This window comes from Eptatretus burgeri, chromosome 3, assembly GCF_056783735.1.
Source record: "Eptatretus burgeri isolate ZD-2024b chromosome 3, Ebu_testis_v1, whole genome shotgun sequence".
NCBI classification, from domain to species: domain Eukaryota; kingdom Metazoa; phylum Chordata; class Myxini; order Myxiniformes; family Myxinidae; genus Eptatretus; species Eptatretus burgeri.
The window spans coordinates 48,151,346-48,174,522 of NC_140963.1; the positions used below are offsets into that span (position 1 = coordinate 48,151,346).

A 23,177-nucleotide genomic window follows, 5' to 3' on the forward strand; every position below is an offset into this window, starting at 1 on the left:
CTAGTGGGAATACATGTCATTTATGCGTGCTGCGACTCTTCAGGATAGCCGTTTTTCTTTTACTATCTTTATTTTGGACCAACCGCCATTGTTACCACCACCAACCACAACATCAACCACCCACCGCGGCGCCGCTTCACGTCACACCTCGCAACCGTCACATCGCCACCATTCTTGCGCCGCTTGTGGGTACCGGTGTTGGACTCGTGCAGGGCGCGCGCCGAACAGCGTGTACAAAACCACGGATTTTCCACTTCAAAAACGGATCAAAAACGACACACGCCCACTTTTGTTCCGTCCAATCGGTGAGCGAGGGGCGATTTGGCCCCGCCCCAGGGCGTTGGAGGGCGATCGATATATGCAAATTTATGGATCAAAAAGCATTCACGCCCACTTTTTCTCGGGCCAATGGGGAGCGAGGTGAAAGGTCGAAGGGAGGGGGTCAAAGATGAGAGAGCGAAGCCACGGGGCTTATATAAGCGACCGTGTTCGTCAGTCAAGTGAACAAGGAGTTAAGACTTTGCGGGCGGTGGAGTTGGGAAGAAGGAGCAAGAAGGAGCTGGTCGTCGTCGTGTGCGTTGGAGTCGGAGCGGAGGGGACGGAGCTGTGGAGAGGCGGCGAGGGCAGACGAGGGGGTGCTCGCGTTGTGCAGGGAGCTGCACCCCAGGGAGGCCGACAGCGCGACCTGGCCGAGGTGGAGACGCTCGTCGCGGGACTCGAGGCAGAGTAGGAATCCTCTATACCCCGAGCATCAGCAACCCCCTCCTGTTTCCCCCCGCGCTGAGATAGTGCGACCAAGGGGGCCCCTTTCCCACCCCCTACCAGACACTGCCCGCGAGGCCCGCGGAGTTGAGGCACCATCGCAGCTCCGCGTCTCATCACCAGACGGGTAGGCCCGACCCGGTCTCGGCCTCAGGCCCGCCTCATCTTTGAGGGTCCTCTATTCTTTTCCTTGGTTTTGGGTATGTGTTGTCGGCGCCGTCTGTGAAGTAAAATTGTATAAGTGTTGCCGTGTGCTCGCGTAATCGGTATTAGATCTGCATTGTCGCATTTGCTTTTTGTGTAAATTGTATTGTGTTTCTTTTCCTTTTCTATGTGCTTTTGGTGGAATTGTATATGTGTGCTTTCCGTTCATCGCGAATAAATGTGCTTTGTGTTGAACTGTTTCCCGCTTCGCTTCGTCATTTCTTTCATTGAATCCTCATCTTGCTTCACGTAAAGGGTTGGTAGTGGGCTGAATACGCCCGATAATTAATCGAACCGTCGAGGCCGACGATAACACCGCTCGGTTATCCCGATAGTACGGAACGGGTCGCTTAAGTGGCCCGTGTCCGAAGTCGACCTGCGGCGAGGTGCGATCGCCCGGTCTACCCTCCGTGTGGGTACTTAGGTAGGTCGAATTTGGCGAGCAACCCTATCCCACGCGGGGGCTGATTGGCTCGATCGCGGTGAGACCGAAAGGTCCACCCGTGGCTGGTTCCCGGCGTTAGTCCGAGAGGGTCACGACTGGATTGTCCGTCCGGTGGGCGACGTGCCGCGATTCGAGTTACATGGCCGTCAGCACGCCGGCGGGCGCGAATCCGTAACAATATCCATGTCCGCATACAACTCATTTAATTAATGCTCAACTCCTTGAAACATTATCATCCTCAAACTTTAGTTCAGTTCAAATAGTTACCAATTCAGCATTTGAGTTTGGTAAATTATACACGAGTATTGGACAATATAATGGTTTTGTTTCATTATTTGCTTCCACAAGGTTTTTTTCTTTTCTTTTTAATTTAAATCCCAGTAACCTATGTAGTGTGCTGTCTGTTTATCCTGTTTGTTGAGATTTAAAATGTCTTGCAAGAGGTTGAACCTGAAAGCATAGTATATCTCAATAGATATGTTATTGGAAACAAATAGGTTGGCCTGTTTAGCATTACCAGCTGAACTTACTTATGATGCTCAGAACCCTGGTTCAAATCCCATATACATTTGTCCAGTCTCAGATTGTCCTTGTAGTTCACATTAAAGTACACTGATATCCACCAATGTCTTTGTCCTGTATGTCATTTATGTACAAGCTCACTGATTAGCCTTAAATTAATATGAAAAAAAATCCATTTAGATTAATTTTCAATAATCGCAGAGGATCTTCTGGCACGGTGATATAAAGCTTGGGAGCTTTGTGTACATACATGGCCTATATTGTGAGGGAGGTGGGAAGGTCAACATTCTGCCATTATTGTCTATGTCATACACAGTCATCCTATAAGATTAAAAATAACTACTGAAGGTCTTTTTCATGTTTAGAAAAGACAAGTTGAAATTTCAGACCTGTGCCAAATGCAGGTAATGAAAGAGAGGACAAATTAAGCTTCTCGGATTCCTGCAGCACCGTGAGTATGCAGGACGTGATCTTTGCTGGGTGTGTCTGGCCCACTGCATGGATGATGTGTTTGCAGGATAGATTTCCAGCACCCGTCACCACAACCCCATCAGCAGGTTGTTGGCCTAAAATGTAAAAATAAATTTTAAGAACATGGTATTAACGAACTGAAAAATGAACCTTATTTATTTGCTGGAAATATTTTAAATAGCAAGTATTCCAAGGATGACAAACCCTTTGCTTTGCATTCATCCACCACCGACTTCCCTCCAGCATCCAAAACGGCCTTGGAGACACCTATATTTGCACAAGATGTTACGCATTTACACGGTTGTGTTATGACTGCAAATAAGTTCAAAATTATAGAAGAATTAAGAAAAGAAGCTCACAGAAGTCTTCTGGAAATGAATTATACCTGTGTTCAAGTTTAGTGCTGAATTTGTGGAATTCACAATGGCATCTGTTGTTTCCTTTGTGATATCTCCACAAATTATTTCGACTTTAATTCGCTTCGTAGTTGCAACTGAAATGAAAAATGATGCAATGCCTTAAAAAACAGATCGTTTCTTTTTTTCTGAAATTAAATAGACTCGTATGAGTATTTAATCAAGTGTATAAGTTTAACCCGTTCCCAAATAGCAACAAAAGACTTTAACAGCAGCTCCATGTTGAGCCAATATTAGCAGCCAACCACAATCAGCAACAGGTTGTACCTGAAGGCTAGGGTAATTCTGGGAAGTTCATTCTAGAGCGTGCTGCCATGGTTTTATTCTGCCAAATATCGGTCATTGTTTTCTGATCCATTATTATCTATACATGGTGACAAAACACGAATGACATAGCACGTCAGCATTTATTCCTTTAAAATGTTGCGCATCCTCAACGGCCCAATGTACAGTACACTGCCACTTCGACACCTATACAAGCTCCGAGCGGTCATTTTTCAAGGAGAACAAAATCAACCAAACAGTCATATGCCTTGCTATTAGGGTTTTTTTAAAAAATATTTTATTTTAAGGGCCACACTTCACAATCACCCCTCTGTTTTAAAATATTGTAAATGTCCTCATCAATTCCCTCTCATTCCTTATATCTCAAATGCAATGGTTATCATGTTCAGGAGCACATAGATATGTCATGTAGTACACAAGGTAAAGTTACCTCTGTGGAAATTGTTACACCTTATGCAAACGCCCTTCCAACTCACAATAAATTCACACAAGTCAAAACGAAAACAGCACTCGGAAGAGCGCAAACCTCCACCAGGCTGAACAGTTTACATTATGTATCCCACTGATAGGCCATATCTGGATCCGAGCCTCAACCAAAATCGAATCTGCTCATTTGCGTCACCTACCCAACTCATCCACAAAGTTTGTCATAATCCACCCACAATGTTTTGAAATATCATGCTATACTATATATCGTTTTTGGCCCCATCTCTCAATGGTGAAGCATCACTTTAAAAATTTTTTTTAATTCTCGTATCCGGATCTGGATCTTCACCAAAATCTGATCAATTTGTCCTTGTCACACACACAACTGGGACACCATATTTCGTCCGTATCTGTCCAGAACTTTTTGATATATCCTGCTCGCACACAAACAGACAGGAGTGAAAACATAACTTGCATCATCCACCTTTGGTGGTGGAGATAATTGCAACTGGCATATTGAACAAACGTGCTTGATAAACTTAATACCCAAACTCCGATTGACAAACCCTTTGCGTTGCATTCATCCATGTTTAGGAAGGATAGAGATTGTCGAAAATTTGGGAAGGATAGAGATTGTCCATCATTGTGCAAGTATAGGCAGTGTCAAGAGAAACAACCAATCGATGTAACATGCTCTGGCAATAAATAACCAAAACTACCCCAAGTTTAACAAGTAAAAAAGTCATAAAATGCAATAGCCCCCGTTGTTTTAGTAGTTTTGCTCTATGGAGTTAAAAGGCTAGCCTATATTTATGTACAACTAAAATGGCCGCCAGTCTACCAGTCGGCCATCTTTGATCCGATCACGCAATAAAGTGACGAGCATGTGTAAGCCATCATGTACTGTACTTGTGCCAAGTTTGAACAAAATTGGACCGTGCACGTTCAACAAATGGTTGAAGGAACACACGTTTAAGTAACAAAATGGCCACCAGTTGGCCATCTTGCATTTGATCTCAAAAAAAATGATGTACATATGTATGTAAGCCATCATTCGTTATGAGGGTCCCAAGCTTGAACAACATCGGTAAATGCATGTCTGAAAAATGGTTGAGGATGTGTCAACATCGGGTTTTTACAACTAAAAGAGCCACCAGTCTACCAGTCGGCCATCTTTGATCAGACTCCAAAATAAAGTTAGGTGCAAGTGTATGCGATTGTGTACTGAGTTTGTGCCAAGTTTGAACAAAATCAGACCATGCATGTTGGAGAAATGGTTGAGGACACGTTTAAGTAGCAAAATGGCCACCAGTTGGTCATCCTGGATCCGATCTCAAAAAAAAAAAGATGACATGCATATGTAAGCCATCATTCGTTATCTGTTTGCCAAGTTTGAACAAATCGGCAAATGCTTGTTCACGAAATAGTCGAGGACATGTTCAACATCCGGTTTTTACAACTAAAATGGCTGTTAGTTGGCAATCTTGGATCTCATCTCGAAACAAAATGACGTGCTTATGTAAGCCATCATTCATTATCTGTTTGCCAAGTTTGAACAACATCGGCAAATGTATGTCCGTGAAATGTTTGAGGATATGTTCGACACCGGGGGTTTTTTTTTTTAAACTAAAATGGCCGCCAGTCGACCACATTGGATCTGATGTCGAAAAAAAAAGACATGCATAAGCCTTCATTCGTTATTTTTGTGACAAGTTTTAACAACATCAGTAAATGCATGTCTGAGAAATGGTTGAGGACGTGTTCAAAATTTGTGTTTTTTACAACTAAAATGGCTGCCAGTTGGCCATCTTGGATCTGATCTAAATGCTTGTCCGATAAATAGTTGTGGACGTGTTCAACATCTGTGTTTTTTACAACTAAAATGGCTGCCAGTCGGCCATCTTGGATCTGATGTTGAAAAAAAAATGATGTGCATATGTATACTATCATGTGTCATCTTTGTACCAAGAACGAATAAAGCTCGGTCCATACATGTCCGAGATATGGTTGCAAATGCACACACGCACGCACACGAAAATCGAGATCAAATCCATAAGCCCCCCCCCCCCGTTTCGGACCAAGTCCAACGGGGGCTAATAACATCACTTGTTAAACTCAAACGCTGTGAAGGCTAACCAATCATTTCTTGTACGAAAAAGTATTTGAATTTAAAAAATGTTAAAACTTACCATTGGTCAGGGGTGAAGGCAGAACCTGGAAGATTATAAATGGTTAACTGTGATACAGATACGGATCATACTTCAATGTGTCATTTCATGCAACACTGATTTTCAGGAAGAAGCTTACCTTTGAGGAGCTACATTCACTGAACACTTTGCAGTAGTCCAAATACATTTCTGGCTGAAAGAGAATGATCTGAATTTGACGCAAAATTGGCTGCTGGTTGCTCCTGATAAATGAATCAAATGCCTCGTACATTGTTTTAGCAACATCCTTAGAAGTCAAAGTAGCATTTCCTGCAAAAGATAATGAAACAGTGATACAAACAGGTTTTGTCGAAGGTGTTTATAAGTCTCTTAATCTAGGATTAATCCCACTGGCTGGCTGGGATCGGTTGTGGGAGAAGTTTGGCTCAAGTTCTAATGAACTGGCTAGCCAGGCAGGAATTGGGAATCTGTTTAGGGTTGCAGCGATTACTTGCCTACTTTTCACGAAAGACGGTGGGATTTTTGACGGCCACCAACTAACGCTAGCAGTTGAAAAACCAGGCATAATGCCCATTCAAGGGACGGTGCACTCTTACATGCAACACCGTGCCTGCGAAGCACCAGTGCGGCAGTTTATCGTCAGAAAAGATATCGAACCTGGACTCGACAGATCCGAGGCAAGTTCGCTACATCAAGAAAGCCTGATCTGTATTCAATAAACATTTTCAGGTGAATGCCAAAATGTTAATACAGATAAAAAAATTATATTGAGAATGGATGTGGATTTAATTACTTATACAGATTGTGTGTGTGAACACAGCATTAGTCACTGTTGGAAAGAAAGTCACCTGCATTATTTTTCTCATTTTAATCTGGTTTCTTGAATTATTTTTTCTTCTGACTCTCACGTTGTCTCTCTTTTGTGTTGAATTGGCAAAATACTCATCAGGACTTGCTGCTGCTTCATCTATGATTAATTACATCTATGAAGTGGTTTTTTTAGCTCACCTGGACTTTAGTCAGGTGAACTTAAGCGATCAAGCAGTGTCCGAAGGTGAATGAGTGAGTGAGTCAGTGAATCAATCAACACTTCAGTCATTATCGCTTGAACAAAACTCAGGATTTTGATGAAACTTGGCCACAAGCTTCATATCTGATGCCTAAAGAAGATTTTTTGAGGGCATCAAAATCTGCGCTCATCAAGAGGGTCTACGGGGAGGGTTTTGACCCCCCCCCCACCTTAAAAAAAAAGTATTTGCTCTCTTCTCCGAAACTACACACATAACACTACTTCGATGAAACTTGACAACCTTCATCACCTGTGATGTACCAAAGTTTATTGACTACATCAAAATCTGCACTCATTAAAGGGGTCAATGGGGGAGGGGATGTTTGACCCCCCCCCCCCAAAAAAGGTATTTTCTCTCTTCTCCGAAACTACATACACGATTTCAATGAAACTTTACCACAATCTTCATCACCCGTGATGTATCAAAGTTTGTCCATGACATTAAAAAGAAAAAAAATTAGAGTTTAAGGGGGGCTGCGGAGGGTTTGAGTGACTGTCGCTCCTGATCCATGTGAGCTTCAGGACGCGTGGTCCTATTTTTGTTTCAGACGGCCGTCCCTCCCATCATTCGCCAGCTTCTTCCACAAGGACATCAACCTCTTTATCTGATGTTGAAATTATGTTCCCTCCATAACACATAAATAACTATGGCCTACATGAACTCAGTCAGGTGAATAGAATTAGAATACTATATATTCTTGTTAAACTATGATTAATACAATAAAAGTAAAGAAATAAACAGTGCAAGTTTAAAAAAAAAAAATTGTAATAGAACAGCATACCTGTTAGCAATGCTGGGAAAGAGACGGAAGGCAAACATCTGCTGGAACAATTCTCTAGGACCTTGATCGTGGCTAACTTGAGTGTGTTCATGTCTTTCGTTTCAACCACATGAATGATTTGCTTGCAATTCATCGCACCAGGACCTGTTACCACCACAGCGCCATCGTTCTGCTTACCTGGCAGGATCAGAAAATTCAAATGGATTGTTTCTTCAGATTCTTTAAGATTAATAACATGCAATATTTTACAACCACAAAATAAATCCCTCCTTCGATGAAGTGAGCTAGCTTTTGCTCAAGCAATTTAAACATACTTGCCTTGTGAAATGGGTAAAAAAATGCCTTCACTGGTATTGATCCAACAAGATGGGGCAGAGGTAGCACACTTACCGTTAAGCCGTCTAGTTTGGGTTCAATTCCCGACCCCGCGATAAATTGCTGGTTAGGTGCTTCGCAGGCAGGGCATTGCATCACAAAGTGTGGATAGACATCCCTCGTATGGATACTGTAGTTAGTGTCCCATCTGCTATCATTAATTGGTGAACATTGAAAAATCACAAAGTATCTTTCATGAAGATAGTTATTGCTTGGACCCTGAACAAATAACAAATTGCTGCTCAAAAATGCAGATTGCAAGTGGTCTGGTCTTTTGAGATATCCTGTGACACCTGGTTCCACTTCTTGCTATCCCAGAACTCCCACACTTCAACAAATGTATGCATCCAGGTGTTCACAAGTCATATGGATGCAATGCCTCGTTTCTGATCTCCGACTCCCGAGATAATCCAGCTGCATTCTACTAAATATGCTAACATGAGTAGTATGAAGGGGAACATCTCATGCAATGAGAAACAGCCTTATTTATTAAGAAGTTGTAAGAAACTAGCACCAACATCGAAGACCGAGAACATCATGCCTGGAGGCACACAGGGCAACGCTACCAAGGAGGCACTCGCATCCTTTCAAAGTGACTTTGATAAATTCGCCGAGAAGGTGCTGCAGAAACTCGATGTAATGAATATAAATGTCGGTATTGCGCAGCAGGAAAGTAAAGTAATAAATATTACTTTGAGGGAGCTTCAGAAAATTGTAATAGACTCGTCGAACCATCTGGCAAAGCTAGAGGATGTGATCAGACCTAGAATAATCAAGAAGAGCAAGGAAAGTGAGGCAAAGTTAATGAACTCCATTACCACGATGGAAATGCATAATGGGAATGTAAACCTGCTAATGTATGGACTGCCTACCAAGCCATCGGAGAATTCTGCTTCTGTGGTCAACGATGCCATTATGAAGCTCAGATTCACAGACAAGGAAGCGAGATCCATGATGCTGGTCAACGTACATCGACTGCCCAGGAAACCTTGGACAGATGACACCACAGACGAACATCCAAGTCCCAACCCGATGATTGTCAGATTTTCCTCAATGTTTGATCACGTTGCTGTGTTGTCAACCTTCAAAACTCGGCAGTAATCAATGAAAACCTGGCCCTCGTTTACCATTATAACAGACCTCCCATCACATCTCAAGGCAAGGCGATATGTACTCGAGAAGACCACATATACCCTCCGTAAACAGCATGGTAAATCAATGAGAATTTGTCTTATTGGCACAGAACTGTTCCTCTAACATTAAGAAAAGGGAACAAACCAGTCACCATGGCAGAAGTATGTAGAATGTTTCTTTCATTTTGACTTCATTCTTTCATTTATAAGGATGTCAAATTCTCATAGCTGATAGGAAGCTAAACCTGCTCATATATGAACTTCCCATTTTAAGCTATTGGAGAATGCTTTGCCATGGTCCATGGCACCATTATGGATCTCTAATTCATGGACAAGGAAGTGTGTTCATATTGCTCGTCAATGCACATCGACTCCCAAGAAGTCTCTCCAGATGACACATCGAACCAACATCCAATACCCAACCTTATGATCACCAGGTTTGCCTCGATGTTCGAGTGCGATGCTGTGTTATCAATCTTTGAAACTGAGCAGTGATCAACGAAAACTGGGTCCGAGTTTATCATTTGCATAGACCTCTCATCACATCTCAAGGTGATGCAGTATCAGTATGCAATGGCGGATCCGGGGGAGGGGTGGGGTTGGGGGGGGTCACCAGGTGCATGTGAACCCCCCTCCCCTCTGCCCTTACAATGTCACATGATCGTGATGCGAGATATCACTGGACAATTGGCACTCACACGTCTTTTGCTTTCACTCGGCAATTAATCCAAGCCGCAATACTTTTCATCGCTGGTTCTGTATTAATCCCTGCGACGCAGTGTTTAGTTGTGGCTCCGAAGAGAAAGGCAACATTTTCGGGACGTGTCTTACAGCAAAGCGCAGTGCAATCCTGAACTATTTCACCAAGTCATTCAAAGTTTTAGTGGCTACATCATCCATTATTATAATTAATGATGTGATGATCCGCAATGGTGAGTTTAGGTTTCGTGCTCTGGGTCATTTTGCAGCATCTTGTGCTTGTCCGTTTGATATTTTAATTGATCTGTATTTGAAGCATTTTGTGTATTTACATTGTTGTTGTAAGATCCGTCGCAAAGATTCCAAAATCTTCAGCATTTCTTTACAATCAGTTAATGACAGGCCTGAGGCCTTTTCGTCAAGTAGCTCGATATTCTTAAATTTTCCTGTGGAGAATGTAAATTTATGGTCGGACACTGCGAGCTCTGGATAGATTAACCGGTTTTTCCTCGATGATTACATTCAATTGAATAAGGCTTGGTGATATATTTCACAACATGAGAACATCTTAACCTTAAGTGAACCCCCCCCCCTAAAAACTTTCTGGATCCGCCCCGGTATGTACTTGAGAAGACCACATACACCTTACGTATACACGCTACAGAAACAGTATGGCAAATTAATGAGAATCCATCTCATCGACACAGTTGTCCCTCAAACATCAAGAAAAGGGAATGAAGCAGCCACTGTGGCAGAAGTATGTAGATTGATGTCCTGTTTGCTCTTTCATTGATAAGGACATTACAATTTGAACAAGGTTCTATTAATGATGAATTTGAAAATAATTCTCGTGCCATAAGTGTTTTTTTGATTTATCTAAAGCTTTTGACAGGATTATCAGATCCTGATATTGTGAATTGAACATATTGTCACATGGAAGGGACGGGAGGGGGAGAGATCCATAGTTCGACTGTGGTTAGTGAATCATGCATGGCCCATGTGTTTTGAGAAGGTTGGTTTTCCATGAAACAGGGACCTTTCAAAGTGAGTCGTTTGTTACACATGATGCTGAGGAGGCAGCGTTTGTAATTTATACAGGGTAGCCAAATTAATTTTGCATGTGCAAAACATCTTGTTTGTGCACAGGGCTATGTGATGACTTCCCATTACAGAGGCACATGTGTCACAGGTGTGCAACTAGGCCGATTACAATCTCTCTGGCCAGTGTGTGTGCCAGCCATGGAACAGAGAAATTTTGTCACCAGAAGTGGCAATGTACATTTATTTTTATGTGGGCGGCACCCCAGAGGAGAACTGCACCCAAGAGGAAGACGAGAACTCCACCCAAGAAGAACAGAACAGAGGCCCATGTGGAAGGAGGTCAAGTAAGTGGTTCGAGGGAGGAGCTTGAGAAGCAGAGATTATTGTGGTTCGCTCTGCAGAAGTTTTGGGTGAGATCCAAGTTGATGTCACCATGCCTTTCAAGAGGGGAAGAAAGACCTCAGACAGGAAAGCTCCACTTGTACAGAGTGGAAAGAAGCACTGAGGAGGAAGGAAAGTGTTGACCAGGAAGACTCGTTGAAAAAAGGACAAATACGACAACATGGCCTGGTTGAAGGTCTACTCATCCTGCTCGTGCTAATCATCCTGCTGACCCTGCTCGTAGCTATTTTACTTAATCTTTGGACACCATCGTCACTGGCTCTCGTCTAGCTCCTGGATTCTTAAAGTGGGCTGCATCGAGTTCTGTGTGTCCACCCTGCACATCCAAAACAAAGGGAAGTCCCCCTGTATTCATAACATGTTGGACAGGTGTGTTCTGTGTTGCCGAGAGTGGATTACGATTTGAGCTTTTATTCCTCACTATTGTGTACAAGTTCCCATTCTCCTCTGTCATTTTGACTCGCTTAGTTTGTTCTGTTTATTATAACATCTTTACTTTCTTCCATGCATTGTGCTTTTCAAATAAATACTTTAAAAAGGAAAGAAAACGTGTTTCCGCCATCTGCTTTTTGTGTATATGCCGTAGAGTTTTGGCTCATTTGAATGATCCTTGGGGAATGGTAACGTTGGAGAAGGATTATTGAACAGTGTCATAAAAGACTATTTGGACCATCTCTCAGGATGAAAGGTCATGGCGCTGAGGAATCCTGTGTTAACAGGTACTTGGACACAACAATTTTTTTTATCTAATTTGTTTGCTGACAAAGCGCAGCTTTTGAACGAATGGCCACATGTGGAATTGTTACTACTGTATAGGAAGTTGATTGCCCATAATTGTACACCACCACTCCCTATTCATCTCCAGGCACTGCACGACATCATCGCCGGGCGTCGAAGACGCCCACGATGACGTGCACCAAAAGGGCGCACCCAGTTTTCACTCCGTTTGTTTGTTTGTCCGGGCAATATCTCAGCCATCCTTTTAGCTATGAAGCTGAAATTTGGGTACAATACACAAGTGCTTTGGCAAAAAGAGCATTTTTATTTTTTGATTAATCAGTTAATTGAATAATGACTTGATTATTCTCAATTTATTGATTATTCATTTTCTTTCTCATCTGGGCAATATCTCAGGCACTTTTTGAGCTCGGAAGCTGATATTTGGACATGACCAAGTGATTTGGCTAAAAAAAAGGTATTTTTGATTTATTCATTCATCAATTAATTGATAAATTATTTAATTTTTCGAACAATGACTTCATTTTCAAAAAGTTACAGATTCAGAAGAAACTGGTGCTTTAGGTATGCCATTAGCCAATTGATTAAGAAATTAATTATTTTATGATTATTATTTATTTATTTTAATTATTCAATTAATCAATTAATCAGTCAATTATTGTACACCGCTCACTCCCAATTCTGTCTCCATGTGCTGCACGGCGGCATCGTCGGGCACCAAAGATGTCCCGGCAATGTCGCACGCTGGAGGATATGTTATTTATTTATTTATTTGGCATAGGGCGGTGTACTTTGATTGTACCTCTACTTGGTTAATTGGTTCATGAAAAAATATTTTCATGAAAAAAATAAGTGACCACTATATTCGTTATTGTGCATCTGTCTGTCTGTCTGTCTGTCTGTCTGTCTGTCTTTCCCGAGCATAGCTCTGTGGGTTTTGATCCGATCCTGATAAAATTTTGGTGGGGGGTTTATATCATGATCTAGTTGTGTTTTCCTGAGAATGGGCGTAGTGCGCCCATTATGGGCGGAGCCACGCCCAAAAAACGTGTTTTTAGGGGGTAGCCGATTTCAATTTGCATCTTCTCCTAGGGGGGTTTGTCGAATCTGACAGGGGTTTCGGTATTTGGTTAGCCCAATGGCACCTGCATAGCCCCACAGAGCTCGATTTTTCATTTTTGTCCCAAGGTCAAGGTCACAAGGTCAAGAACTTAGAAAATTGCGAATTTTGACATAAAAATCATACAACTGCCCAAACTTTGAGAGCTAGGATGACAATATGTTTTATGCATACCGGTAATCTTGAGGTCATTCCCCACTTAAAGTCTTGAAACCATTTTGCTCTATCTCGAACACTTTGCCCGTGGCGCCCCCTTCAAGTTTGTTTTTACACTGATTTCATCAAAGTATGGATAATCCGAGGAGTGCGAAATGCCATATAGCCTATATGACGTTATATTGTTCCTGGAATGTTCCAGAGGAAGTTTTGCACCAAAGGTCATAATGCTTGACCTTTGACCTTTAAAGTTCACAAAGGTCAAATTTTCAAAGTTGTGGGAATCGAACCGGGTTTTCGACATTTTGCAGCTAATAACCTGTCACTCGTACCACATCATGTTGATCATTTTTATAACTTGGTCAAACATTATCACATTGTCTCATCCTTGACTTCTGAAACAATCTACATCGTCAAATCCCGCTCGTGAACCATCGTCGTCTTCAGACTTGTATTCCTTTTTTTCACTATTGAAACTTTTTTTGGATACTGCAATGGCTGCTCATTAGGATGTGATGAAATCTTGTTTTATATTATTTCTTTGTCTCTGTTACAGCTATAATCTATCTGAAATCAGATTATGCAGATTTATGTTGCTTCTGCTCCGAAAAACAAAACTTTATGGTAAACAAACTTGTTACAATCAATGTTCAGTGATTCTGTTATAACTTGTAGTAATGTATGAATGGAAGGCATGTACTGTGACCCAGTTTTGAAAGGAATACGAATACACATCGGCGTTTTTGTTGACTCGTCCAAAGCTTTTTGACACTATTAATCATAAAATATTGTTATTTGAGTTATACTATTATGGAATCAGGGGTGTTACATATGACTGTTTTTCTACCTATCTTAGCAATCATTTTCAATGTACTAGGTATAAATCCTCTCTGTCAGGGTTTAAGCAACTTATCTGTGGCATTCCACAAGGTTCTTTACTTGGTCCATTACTGTTTATTTTGTGTGTTAACAACATTCATAAATCTACTGAATTGCATTATTTTCTTCTATATGCCAACGGCACAAATATTTTGTATTTCAATAAAAATTTTGATTCTTCATTTAATGTTGTAAATGAGAATCTCTTCAAAGTATGTGATTGTTTTAAAGCTAATAGGTTGTCTGTTAACTCAAATAAATGAAATTATATTGTCTCGAGTAAAAAAAGGTGAAGTGGACTGATTTGACAACTGCAAATGTCCATAACAACACCGATTCAATTTTGAGAGTTGAAGAGACCAAGCTTCTTGGTGTATGTATTTATTCTATACCTTCTTGGAAATATCAATTCAGGAAATCACAAACAAAGTTGCAAAAAATATTGGCACCATCTATACTATAGATTGAATTATTTTCTCCCAAATACAATACAGTTATCCCCCACTTAACGAACATTCGAGACAACGAATGGTTTCATTTAGGGCTATCCCCCGCTTAATGAAGGTCTTCATTCACAACAACGAAGGAGCCATCCCCACAACATAGTGTCTGGTGATTGCGCAACATCACTTCCGTGATGCCGATAAGTTTTTCCAGCCGATTAGCTATTCAATGGCAGATTAACCTTTCAATGTGGCGATTAGCTTTTCAGAAAGCTTGCAAATAATTAACTTTTCAGAATGAAAGGGTTAAAAATAACCATTTCCTCCACAAACATGAAATGAAGATCGTTTTGGTAATTGTTACAACTAAATTAACTTTATTATTATGTTACTGACTTATTTGGTAAATAATAATATTATAATGTTACTTGCAATTAAAACCATCGTGATACCAAGCACTTCGCTAGTGGATGAAAAAAATTACAGTTCAGAAACGAAGTGTAATTTTCTCATAAGAAATAATGGAAAACAAGCACCTGCATAATGAAGGTTCGCATAACAAAGTGGCATTGTTGCGGAAATGGGCCCTTAGTGGGTTATTACCTCTCAGCCCGAATTGTCGTCACAGGCGTTTTCCGGGTGTCCGTCCGTCCGTCTGTCTGTCAACTTTTGGCTTCCGTCAATTTCGAGAACGCCTTGTCCGATTAAATCCATTTTTGCAGGGTATGTTGGGGTTGAGTAAAGGAAGGTTCCTTTCGAAAATGGGCACGCTGCGATTTTCAATGTGGCCTCCATGGCAGACATCTTGAAATTGGTTTCCGTCGATTTTGAGGAGAACGCCTTGTCCGATTAAATCCATTTTTTCAGGGTGTGTAGGGGTTGAGTCGAGGAAGGTTCCTTTTGAAAATGGGTGCACTGCGATTTTCAGTGTGGCCGCCACGGCAGTCGTCTTGAAATTGGTTTTCGTCCATTTCGAGAACGGCTAGGCTTGTCCAATTAAATGCATTTTTGCATTGTGTGTGTTGGAGTTGAGTTGAGGAAGGTTCCTTTCAAAAATGGGTGCGCTGCGATTTTCACTAGCCACCACGGTAGCCATCTTGAAGTGTGATTGATTTTCGATATGACATCCAACGTGCTCTAACTGACTGCATCATCGTGATATCACTGCTTCCTTTTACAATGCATGGGCTGAGGAGATACGCCTGCTTTGCGGAGCTATTTTTAAATATAGGATTAGCCCAGATACCCCCTTAAATGCATGTTTAGCCAGGTTGTTTGGTAATCGGACGTTACATGTGTGTCGGTAGGTGTAACAGGCTGTCCAATGTTCATACAGTGGTGGTGTACCGAGAGGCGCCTTCTTCTTCTTCTTCCTCCCCCCCCCTTTCTAACTAGCCCCCACCCGGCACTCTGACAGTCAGTCAAGACGTGCCAGCAACCCATTGGTGGAGAGCTGTTGCAATCTCAAATGATGGACCAATCACGGGTTCCCGGAGGCGGACTGGAAAGGCCGGCTCCGAAAAGCAAAGGAAGGGACGGCTGTGTGAGTCTGGGATCTGCTTCGTGGGAAAGGCCCGCCCCAAAAGGCAAGGGGAGAAACTGTCTGAGGTCTGTCTGCGATCTGCTGTATGAGGAACTGCCCAATGTCAGTCGGCGATTTGCTTCGAGAGGAACTGTCCAGTGTCGGTAGGCGATCTGCTTCGAGAGGAACTGCTTTGTTGGTCGGCGATCTGCTTTGTGAAGAGTGGTTTGGTCGGTCGGGGATCTGCTTTGTGAAGAGTGGTTTGGTCAGTCGGGGATCTGCTTTGTGAAGAGTGGTTTGGCCGGCTGTTCCTCCTCGGCCAAGGACCCAGCATGCAGAGTCCAACACCCAGATTTGGCCTAGTCTGGTGTATGGGCCAGGCCTGGATTCACATACTGGAACTTGTAAGAAACCAGCTGGAACCCACCATAGATCTGACTGTCTTGTGCCGTCGACCTTACGGGGGCTGGACGTGCCGAGGCTGGTGCATGAGCGGTGCGACAAAAGGACGTCGTCGCCATTTTGCCACACTGCATGCTCGAGCTTGGGCGCTCGAATCCGTTGACATCAGCTTCTCACGAGCCGTATTCGTGCATTCGACACTTTTCCTCTCGTCCATGAGGCACCACCAAGTACTCCGTGTCTTGTCTGCATGTGGCCATGCCTAAGGTTTATTTCGCTATAGCCCCCTTCAAAACCCATATCCGTAGTTCCCTAGATAAGAGCGGGTTATAGGTTAATTATCACATTGTCGTGAATGCTTTGCTTGTGTCGTGTTTCCCCGATGTGTCCCCAATAAATCTGGCTGATTTATATGAAAGTTGCCGCCTTGAATTTATTCGTGCCACGCTGAGGAACAATCCGCTCGATTTGTATATAAAACCAAAATGGTTACGGACTGGCAGACTTCGCTCGGTCTCTGACAAACCCAGTCTGTAGCCGGGGTCTATATCCCCAACTGGTACGACCCAGGTGTACGTTGGTATCGTGATCTGAGATGCGTGACCCGAGACCTGTGCCAAACTAGCCGCGTTATAACCCCTGAGACGGCGGTGCTGTTAAGTGCCGCCGAATCTTCAACAGTATAATCACATTCAAAAATCACATCAAATCTAAAATACGTAACCGCTTTGTTAAGCGGAGGATACCTGTACTTGGATTGCTTTGTTGTTCACTTGTACTTCCATATTGTTATGTTTGTGGGATAAATGGAGGAATTTCATCGCAAAGGTACGATTGTATAGTGTAACATGATCCGTGGACGAGCAGGAGATATCTCGATGTGAATTAAGTAGGGAAAACTGTCAGCTTAAGATTGTTATGTGCCACCACATTGGGAGTGGTGCTGTGTTAATTTGGTAGGATTTAAGGCTAATTTCTCCTTGTATGTGATTGCTCCCTATGACCTTTTCCTACGTTTTTGCATTTACAAAGCCAGCTATAAAAAGGAACGACATTTTAACAACAACCGGCAGGCTACGCCCCGAGGCTTGGATTGGTCGGTGTGACGTGAGAGAGTGGGGGTATGATCGGAGAGGGCAGATAGTTGTGCAAGGTAGGCATTGGAGAAGGAGGATCTCGCTTGCTGGCTTCTCAACATGACAAAGAAGGCTGCATGATTTTTATGTTCACGTTGTGTGAATCCCGCGTGATGGAGCAAGACGCTGGCCATTGCTGTTCAGCTGAATCGCGAAGTTGTACATTTATGTGAGAGAGAGAGAAAGAGAAAGGGAAAGAAACGAGTCTCAGCAATAAAGAGCATATGAACCGGGTTGGCGTCAGAAAGGGCATCCAGCCATAAAAAAAAAAAAAATTGCCTCAAGAAAAAGCCCAACCCCTGCACAGCAGGGAAAAATGGCTGTAAAAACGGTTATTATTATTTTTATAATCATTTGATTTATGTTCATTAAACCCTTATTTATTAAGATTGGTTGTGGCTGTCTATTCGTTGTGGGTTCGAGTATAAACCCTTGTGCTTCCGTCTGGTACACGTCTTTGCCGCCCTCCATCCTGTGCGCGCTATAATCTGCAAGGATCATGTGTTCGCCTCCAAAGTAGAACCGTTCGGCTATCCGTCTAGGTCAGTCTTAACCGCCATGTCCATGAAAATTGGGTTGGGGTAATTAACTTAACCTGCATGGACACGACAATATCTTTCATACTATAATTTAGTCTGGGGAAATACAATAATTTCGTCTGGGGAAGTCCCGGGTAGGCTAAATTACCGTACATTTCAATCGCACCAAAATAAATTGGTAATGTTAAATATATATATATATATATATATATATATATATATATATATATATATATATATATATATATATATATATATATATATATATATATATATATATATATATATATATATATATATATATATTGTTACGGTTGTGGAAATTCGCAAACCACCATTCAGGTCCCGTAGGTGAGATATCTCTGTAAGTACATGTGTAGTTAGCCCAAACCCGTTGTTTAGAGGGAATTAATGTGATTCATTCGGGCTGCGACGCTTTGAGATAGCCGTTTTTCTGTTCTATCTTTATTTTGAACCAACCACATCTCAACCGCAACCACCTTAACCACCACGCCAGCCATCGTCACCAACTGCAACCATGCTCCAACCCTCAGACAACAACAACAACGCCAACAGCCACTACCTTTACCGTCACAACTCGCTCCCACATCATCGCATCATGCCATGCCCAAACGCACCATGACCATCAAACCACCACCATAAACCCTCCACCACCTTCACCTCTCTCCTTCTGCGGCCATTCCCGCACCACCTGTGAGCACCGAGCGTCGGGCTGTCCTGGGCTCGTACAAGATACGTGCCGAGCCGCGACTGCAAATAGCGGCCTTTCCGAGGAGAATTCGGATCAGGAATGCTACACGCCCACTTCTGATCCGTCCAATCAGGAAGCGCGGGGTGGCTTGGCCCCGCCTCCAGGCGCGTCTGTGTGGAATCGAGATATGCAAATTCTAGGATCAGGGGAGATTCACGCCCCTTTTCCTCCGTCCAATGGGCGAGCGTGGCCCCGCCCCCGAGGTCATCCTGATCCGGAAATTTGCATATTGTTTTCTCCTGCCGGCCTATAAAACGGCGAGCGCAAGGCAAATGAAAAGAGTTGTTGCGCAGAGGAGTTGTTACGCAGAGTTGTTGTTGCGCAAAGAGAGTTGTTGTGCAGAGTTGTTGTTGCGCAAAAAGAGTGGTTGCGCAAAGAGTCAGTTTTGGTGGCAGAGAGTGGAGTCGGGAGACGGAGGCAGTCAAGTCGGGTTGGAGAGGAGAGTGGAGTCAGGAGGCGAAGGCGTGAAGGTGGTTTCTGCAGTCGGCTGAGGAGAATTGGGGGAAGAGTCCGAGGAGCTCGGGTCCAAGGCAGGGAAGGCGGCGGTCGGCGACGAGGTCGCGGTGGGATCGCTCGTCGCAGGACCCAAGCCAGCCAACCATTCTCCTTCCCCCAGGGCATCAACAATTCCCCCCCCCCCTTTCCTCCGCGCTGAGTTAGTGCAAAAGGGGGGCCCCGTTCCCACCCCACTCCAAGCGGTGCCAACGAAACCCGCGAAGGAGCACGAAGTCGGGGCACCGCCGCGCAGCCACATTTGCGGCTCATCACGAGGACGCGGGTAGGACCCCCCACCCCCTGGTCTCGCGGGCCTGACCGCTCCTTCAGGTCCCGCGCACACATTGGCCTACGGGCCCGTCTGCCCCCTTGCCTATGAGGGTGGCTTGTTTCCTTTGCTTTTGAGTAAATGTGTGTCTGCGCCAGTCTGGTGAAGTAAAACTGTTTAAGTGCTGCCGTGTGTCGGTCTTCGTCATTGTTTCTTTTGTTGCATTTGATATATGTGCATTCTGTTTGGCTGTATATGTGTGCTCTCCGTGTGCTGCGGAATAAATGTGCATTATGTTGAACTGTTTTCCCGTTTCGCTTCGTCTTTTCTTTAATTGAATCTCCATCTTGCTTCGCGTAACGGGTTCGTCGTGGGCTTAATACGCCCGATAATTAATCGGAACCGTCGAGGCCGACGATAACACCGCTCGGTTATCCCGATAATACGGAACAGATCGCTTAAGCGGCCCGTGTCCGGAGTCGACCTGCGGCGAGGTGCGATCGCTCGGTCTACCATCCACGTGGGTACTTAGGTTGGTCGAGTTTGGCGAACAACCCTATCCCACGCGGGTGGCCGATTGGCACGATCGTGGTGAGGCCGAAAGGCCCACCCGTGACTAGCTCCTGGCGTTAGTCCGAGAGGGTCACGACAGAATTGTCCGTCCGGTGGGTGACGTGCCGCGATTCGAGTCACGTGGCCGTTCGCACGCCGGCGGGCGCGAATGCGCAACTATATATATATATATATATATATATATATATATATATATATATATATATATATATATATATATATATATATATATATATATATATATATTTGGATCATATCTCGAGAACCTACAAGAACTTGCACAAACAGATAGTCATAATTTAAATATTTTTAAATTGTGCGATGGCATCACTGTATTTTCATGTACAAATGCATTAATAAACTACTTCCTTCTAAATTTTGTGATAGTTTTAAATTTAAATATGAAATTCACAAGTAAGATACGAGATTCGCTACCGATATTCGTTTTCCCAAAGACAGACCCTTGTTTTTCAACATAATATTCGTTTTTCTGGCACCAAACTATAAGATTAATTGCCAGATATTATTAGACAAATTCCTGCCAATAAATAATATCTCATTCAAACTTGAGCAATATTTTCTCTCATGGTATTGCACATATCATTTAAGAAATGTATTGCATATCTATCTGTTGAATTATCACACGAGTGCTTTCCATTGATTGATTGATCTACTGATCCACTCATTCATTCATCCTATCAAATTGTTTGCCCATGAATATGGTTTTTTGTTTTTCATTTATGCCATGCATTATTTATTTGTTATGTAATTTAATAGTTTTTACCAAATTTTATCTGTATGTGAAAGGACGTTTAGTACCACCACCATTTTAAACATGAAAAAGGTCAAAAGGACTATGAGGTAAACATAAGATGAGTAGGAAGTTCACATGAAAATGGAACTGGCATGTACATATCAGGCTAAACAAGTAAAAATAAACAAAAATAAACATAGGACACAGTTTGACATAAGGAAGTGGTGTGTTATGAATTAATGGACAGAATCTGGAAGACAGCTTAATTTATGAGAGCCATATGCTTCAGCTCATCTTGGGTTCCAATGCCTCCAGAAAGTGAATCTGAAATGTTCAAAAGCCCTTCTTTGCCTGATCTAGTTTTGTTTGAACTTGATACTTTGATCACAATTTAAATTTCTCTCAACAGGTCATTGATGCTCTCAATTGTTACTTACCAAAGTTTTGCAGCTCCTGCTGAACAGAATTACCAGCTGCTGATAAAATGGCTCCTGAAACACCTGCAAAGACAACCGGTATGAAAGTTCATCATTTCCATGTGCCAATCACTGAAGATCAGTTTTGGCAACATATATTTAAATTTGTATACACTGGGTGGGAGATGTGAAAATCAAAATATATTTATTTGCTGCCCAGTGTGATGGGTTGCGGCTTTCCACACGATTGCTTGACCCACTAATGATGAAGATCACACTACAGATGCAGCGACATGTATTTTCTCCACTTGTAAAATTTGCATGCTAAGCAAAGTCCAAGTTAGAACAATTAAAACATGGAGACATCTACATTTTACATTCTCATGGTGAATAAAAGGAAGTGGGGATTGCTAGATTCATCTCTATACTAACTGGATTGGTTGTCATGGCTGTATGCTGAAGTCAATACACTAACATCTTGTGTCTCCCAATATAAGTGACCATACGTATTGTTCGTACTGAAAGTTGCGTGCATATGACAAAATAAAATCAATCTCTCCGAACCTGCAAGGAAACTTTGCAAAGTATCATTCACAAATGGAATACCGGCAGTGTTTATGAACAGCTGTTAATATGTGAAAATATAGTTAACCGAATTGTAATCATGCATCCCGCCCCCAACCCCCCACTCCCCACCTCCCCCCTCCGAACACAGTTCGATTGCCACTTACTCCCTACAATATATTTTTACACACACACACACACACACACGTTATGCTTACACATCGTGAAAGAGCGTATGAACCATGCTTCCCCATTGTCTCGGGTCGCTCACCTCATTTAATTTTTCATTTATTTATATTTTCATTTACGGATGCTTTCCAACGATTATGTGATTTCCCCCGGTATACGGGCTTCGACATCCATCGGCCCGCCAAATTTCAGCTTTCTACATCACCTGGAAGGTACTGATCTTTAATATCAAACAGTGAGTCAGTGGTTAGAAGGAGCTTTTCATATACAGTATACGTAAAAATATAAATACTGTATGTATATATATATATATATATATATATATATATATATATATATATATATATATATATATATATATATATATATATATATATATATATATATATATATATATATATATATATATATATATATATTGTTGCGAATTCGCACCCGCCGGCGTGCAATCGGCCACGTGACTCGAGTCGTGGCACGTCACCCACCGGACGGACAATTCTGTCATGACCCTCTCGGACTAACGCCGGGAGCTAGTCACGGGTGGGCCTTTCGGCCTCACCACGATCGTGCCGATCGGCCACCCGCGTGGGATAGGGTTGTTCGCCAAACTCGACCTACCTAAGTACCCATGCGAATGGCAAACCGGGCAATCGCACCTCGCCGCAGGTCGACTCCAGACACGGGCCGCTTAAGCGGTCCGTTCCGTGCTATCGGGATAACCGAGCGGTGTTATCGTCGGCCTCGAAGGTTCCGATTAATTATTGGGCGTATTAAGCCCACGACGAACCTGTTACGTGAAGCAAGATGGAGATTCAACAAAGGGAAGGACGCAGCGAAACGGGGAACAGGTTCAAACAAGCACTTTATTCACACAGACACAGAGCACACATATACAGCCAACAGAATCAGAAATGCACATATATCAATTCAAAACAACAACAATGCAGAGCTACGACCGAATACGCGAACACACGGCAACACTTAAAACAATACTACTTGACGGACGGCGCC

The 23,177-nt window shown here is 42.8% G+C and overlaps 1 protein-coding gene and 1 long non-coding RNA gene across 6 annotated transcripts in view; one reads left to right on the forward strand and one right to left on the reverse strand.

Annotated features, from left to right (window-relative positions):
- LOC147029817 (uncharacterized) overlaps positions 1-21,976 on the forward strand; it is a 110,207-nt gene extending 88,231 nt beyond the window's left edge. Inside the window, exon 6 of the long non-coding RNA XR_015056097.1 lies at positions 21,407-21,976. This is a non-coding gene — a long non-coding RNA (uncharacterized LOC147029817). The remainder of the gene's footprint in view (positions 1-21,406) is intronic.
- LOC147029818 (protein mono-ADP-ribosyltransferase PARP14-like) overlaps positions 1-23,177 on the reverse strand; it is a 171,760-nt gene that overhangs the window by 57,598 nt on the left and 90,985 nt on the right. For all 5 annotated transcript variants that reach the window (XM_085873173.1, XM_085873171.1, XM_085873175.1 and 2 more), the window contains 7 exons: positions 21,435-21,497; positions 7,551-7,727; positions 5,839-6,008; positions 5,721-5,745; positions 2,790-2,897; positions 2,609-2,671; positions 2,323-2,499 (listed from right to left, as the gene is read on the reverse strand). In XM_085873173.1, coding sequence (XP_085729299.1) covers positions 2,323-2,499; positions 2,609-2,671; positions 2,790-2,897; positions 5,721-5,745; positions 5,839-6,008; positions 7,551-7,727; positions 21,435-21,497 — 783 coding nt within the window. The remainder of the gene's footprint in view (positions 1-2,322; positions 2,500-2,608; positions 2,672-2,789; positions 2,898-5,720; positions 5,746-5,838; positions 6,009-7,550; positions 7,728-21,434; positions 21,498-23,177) is intronic.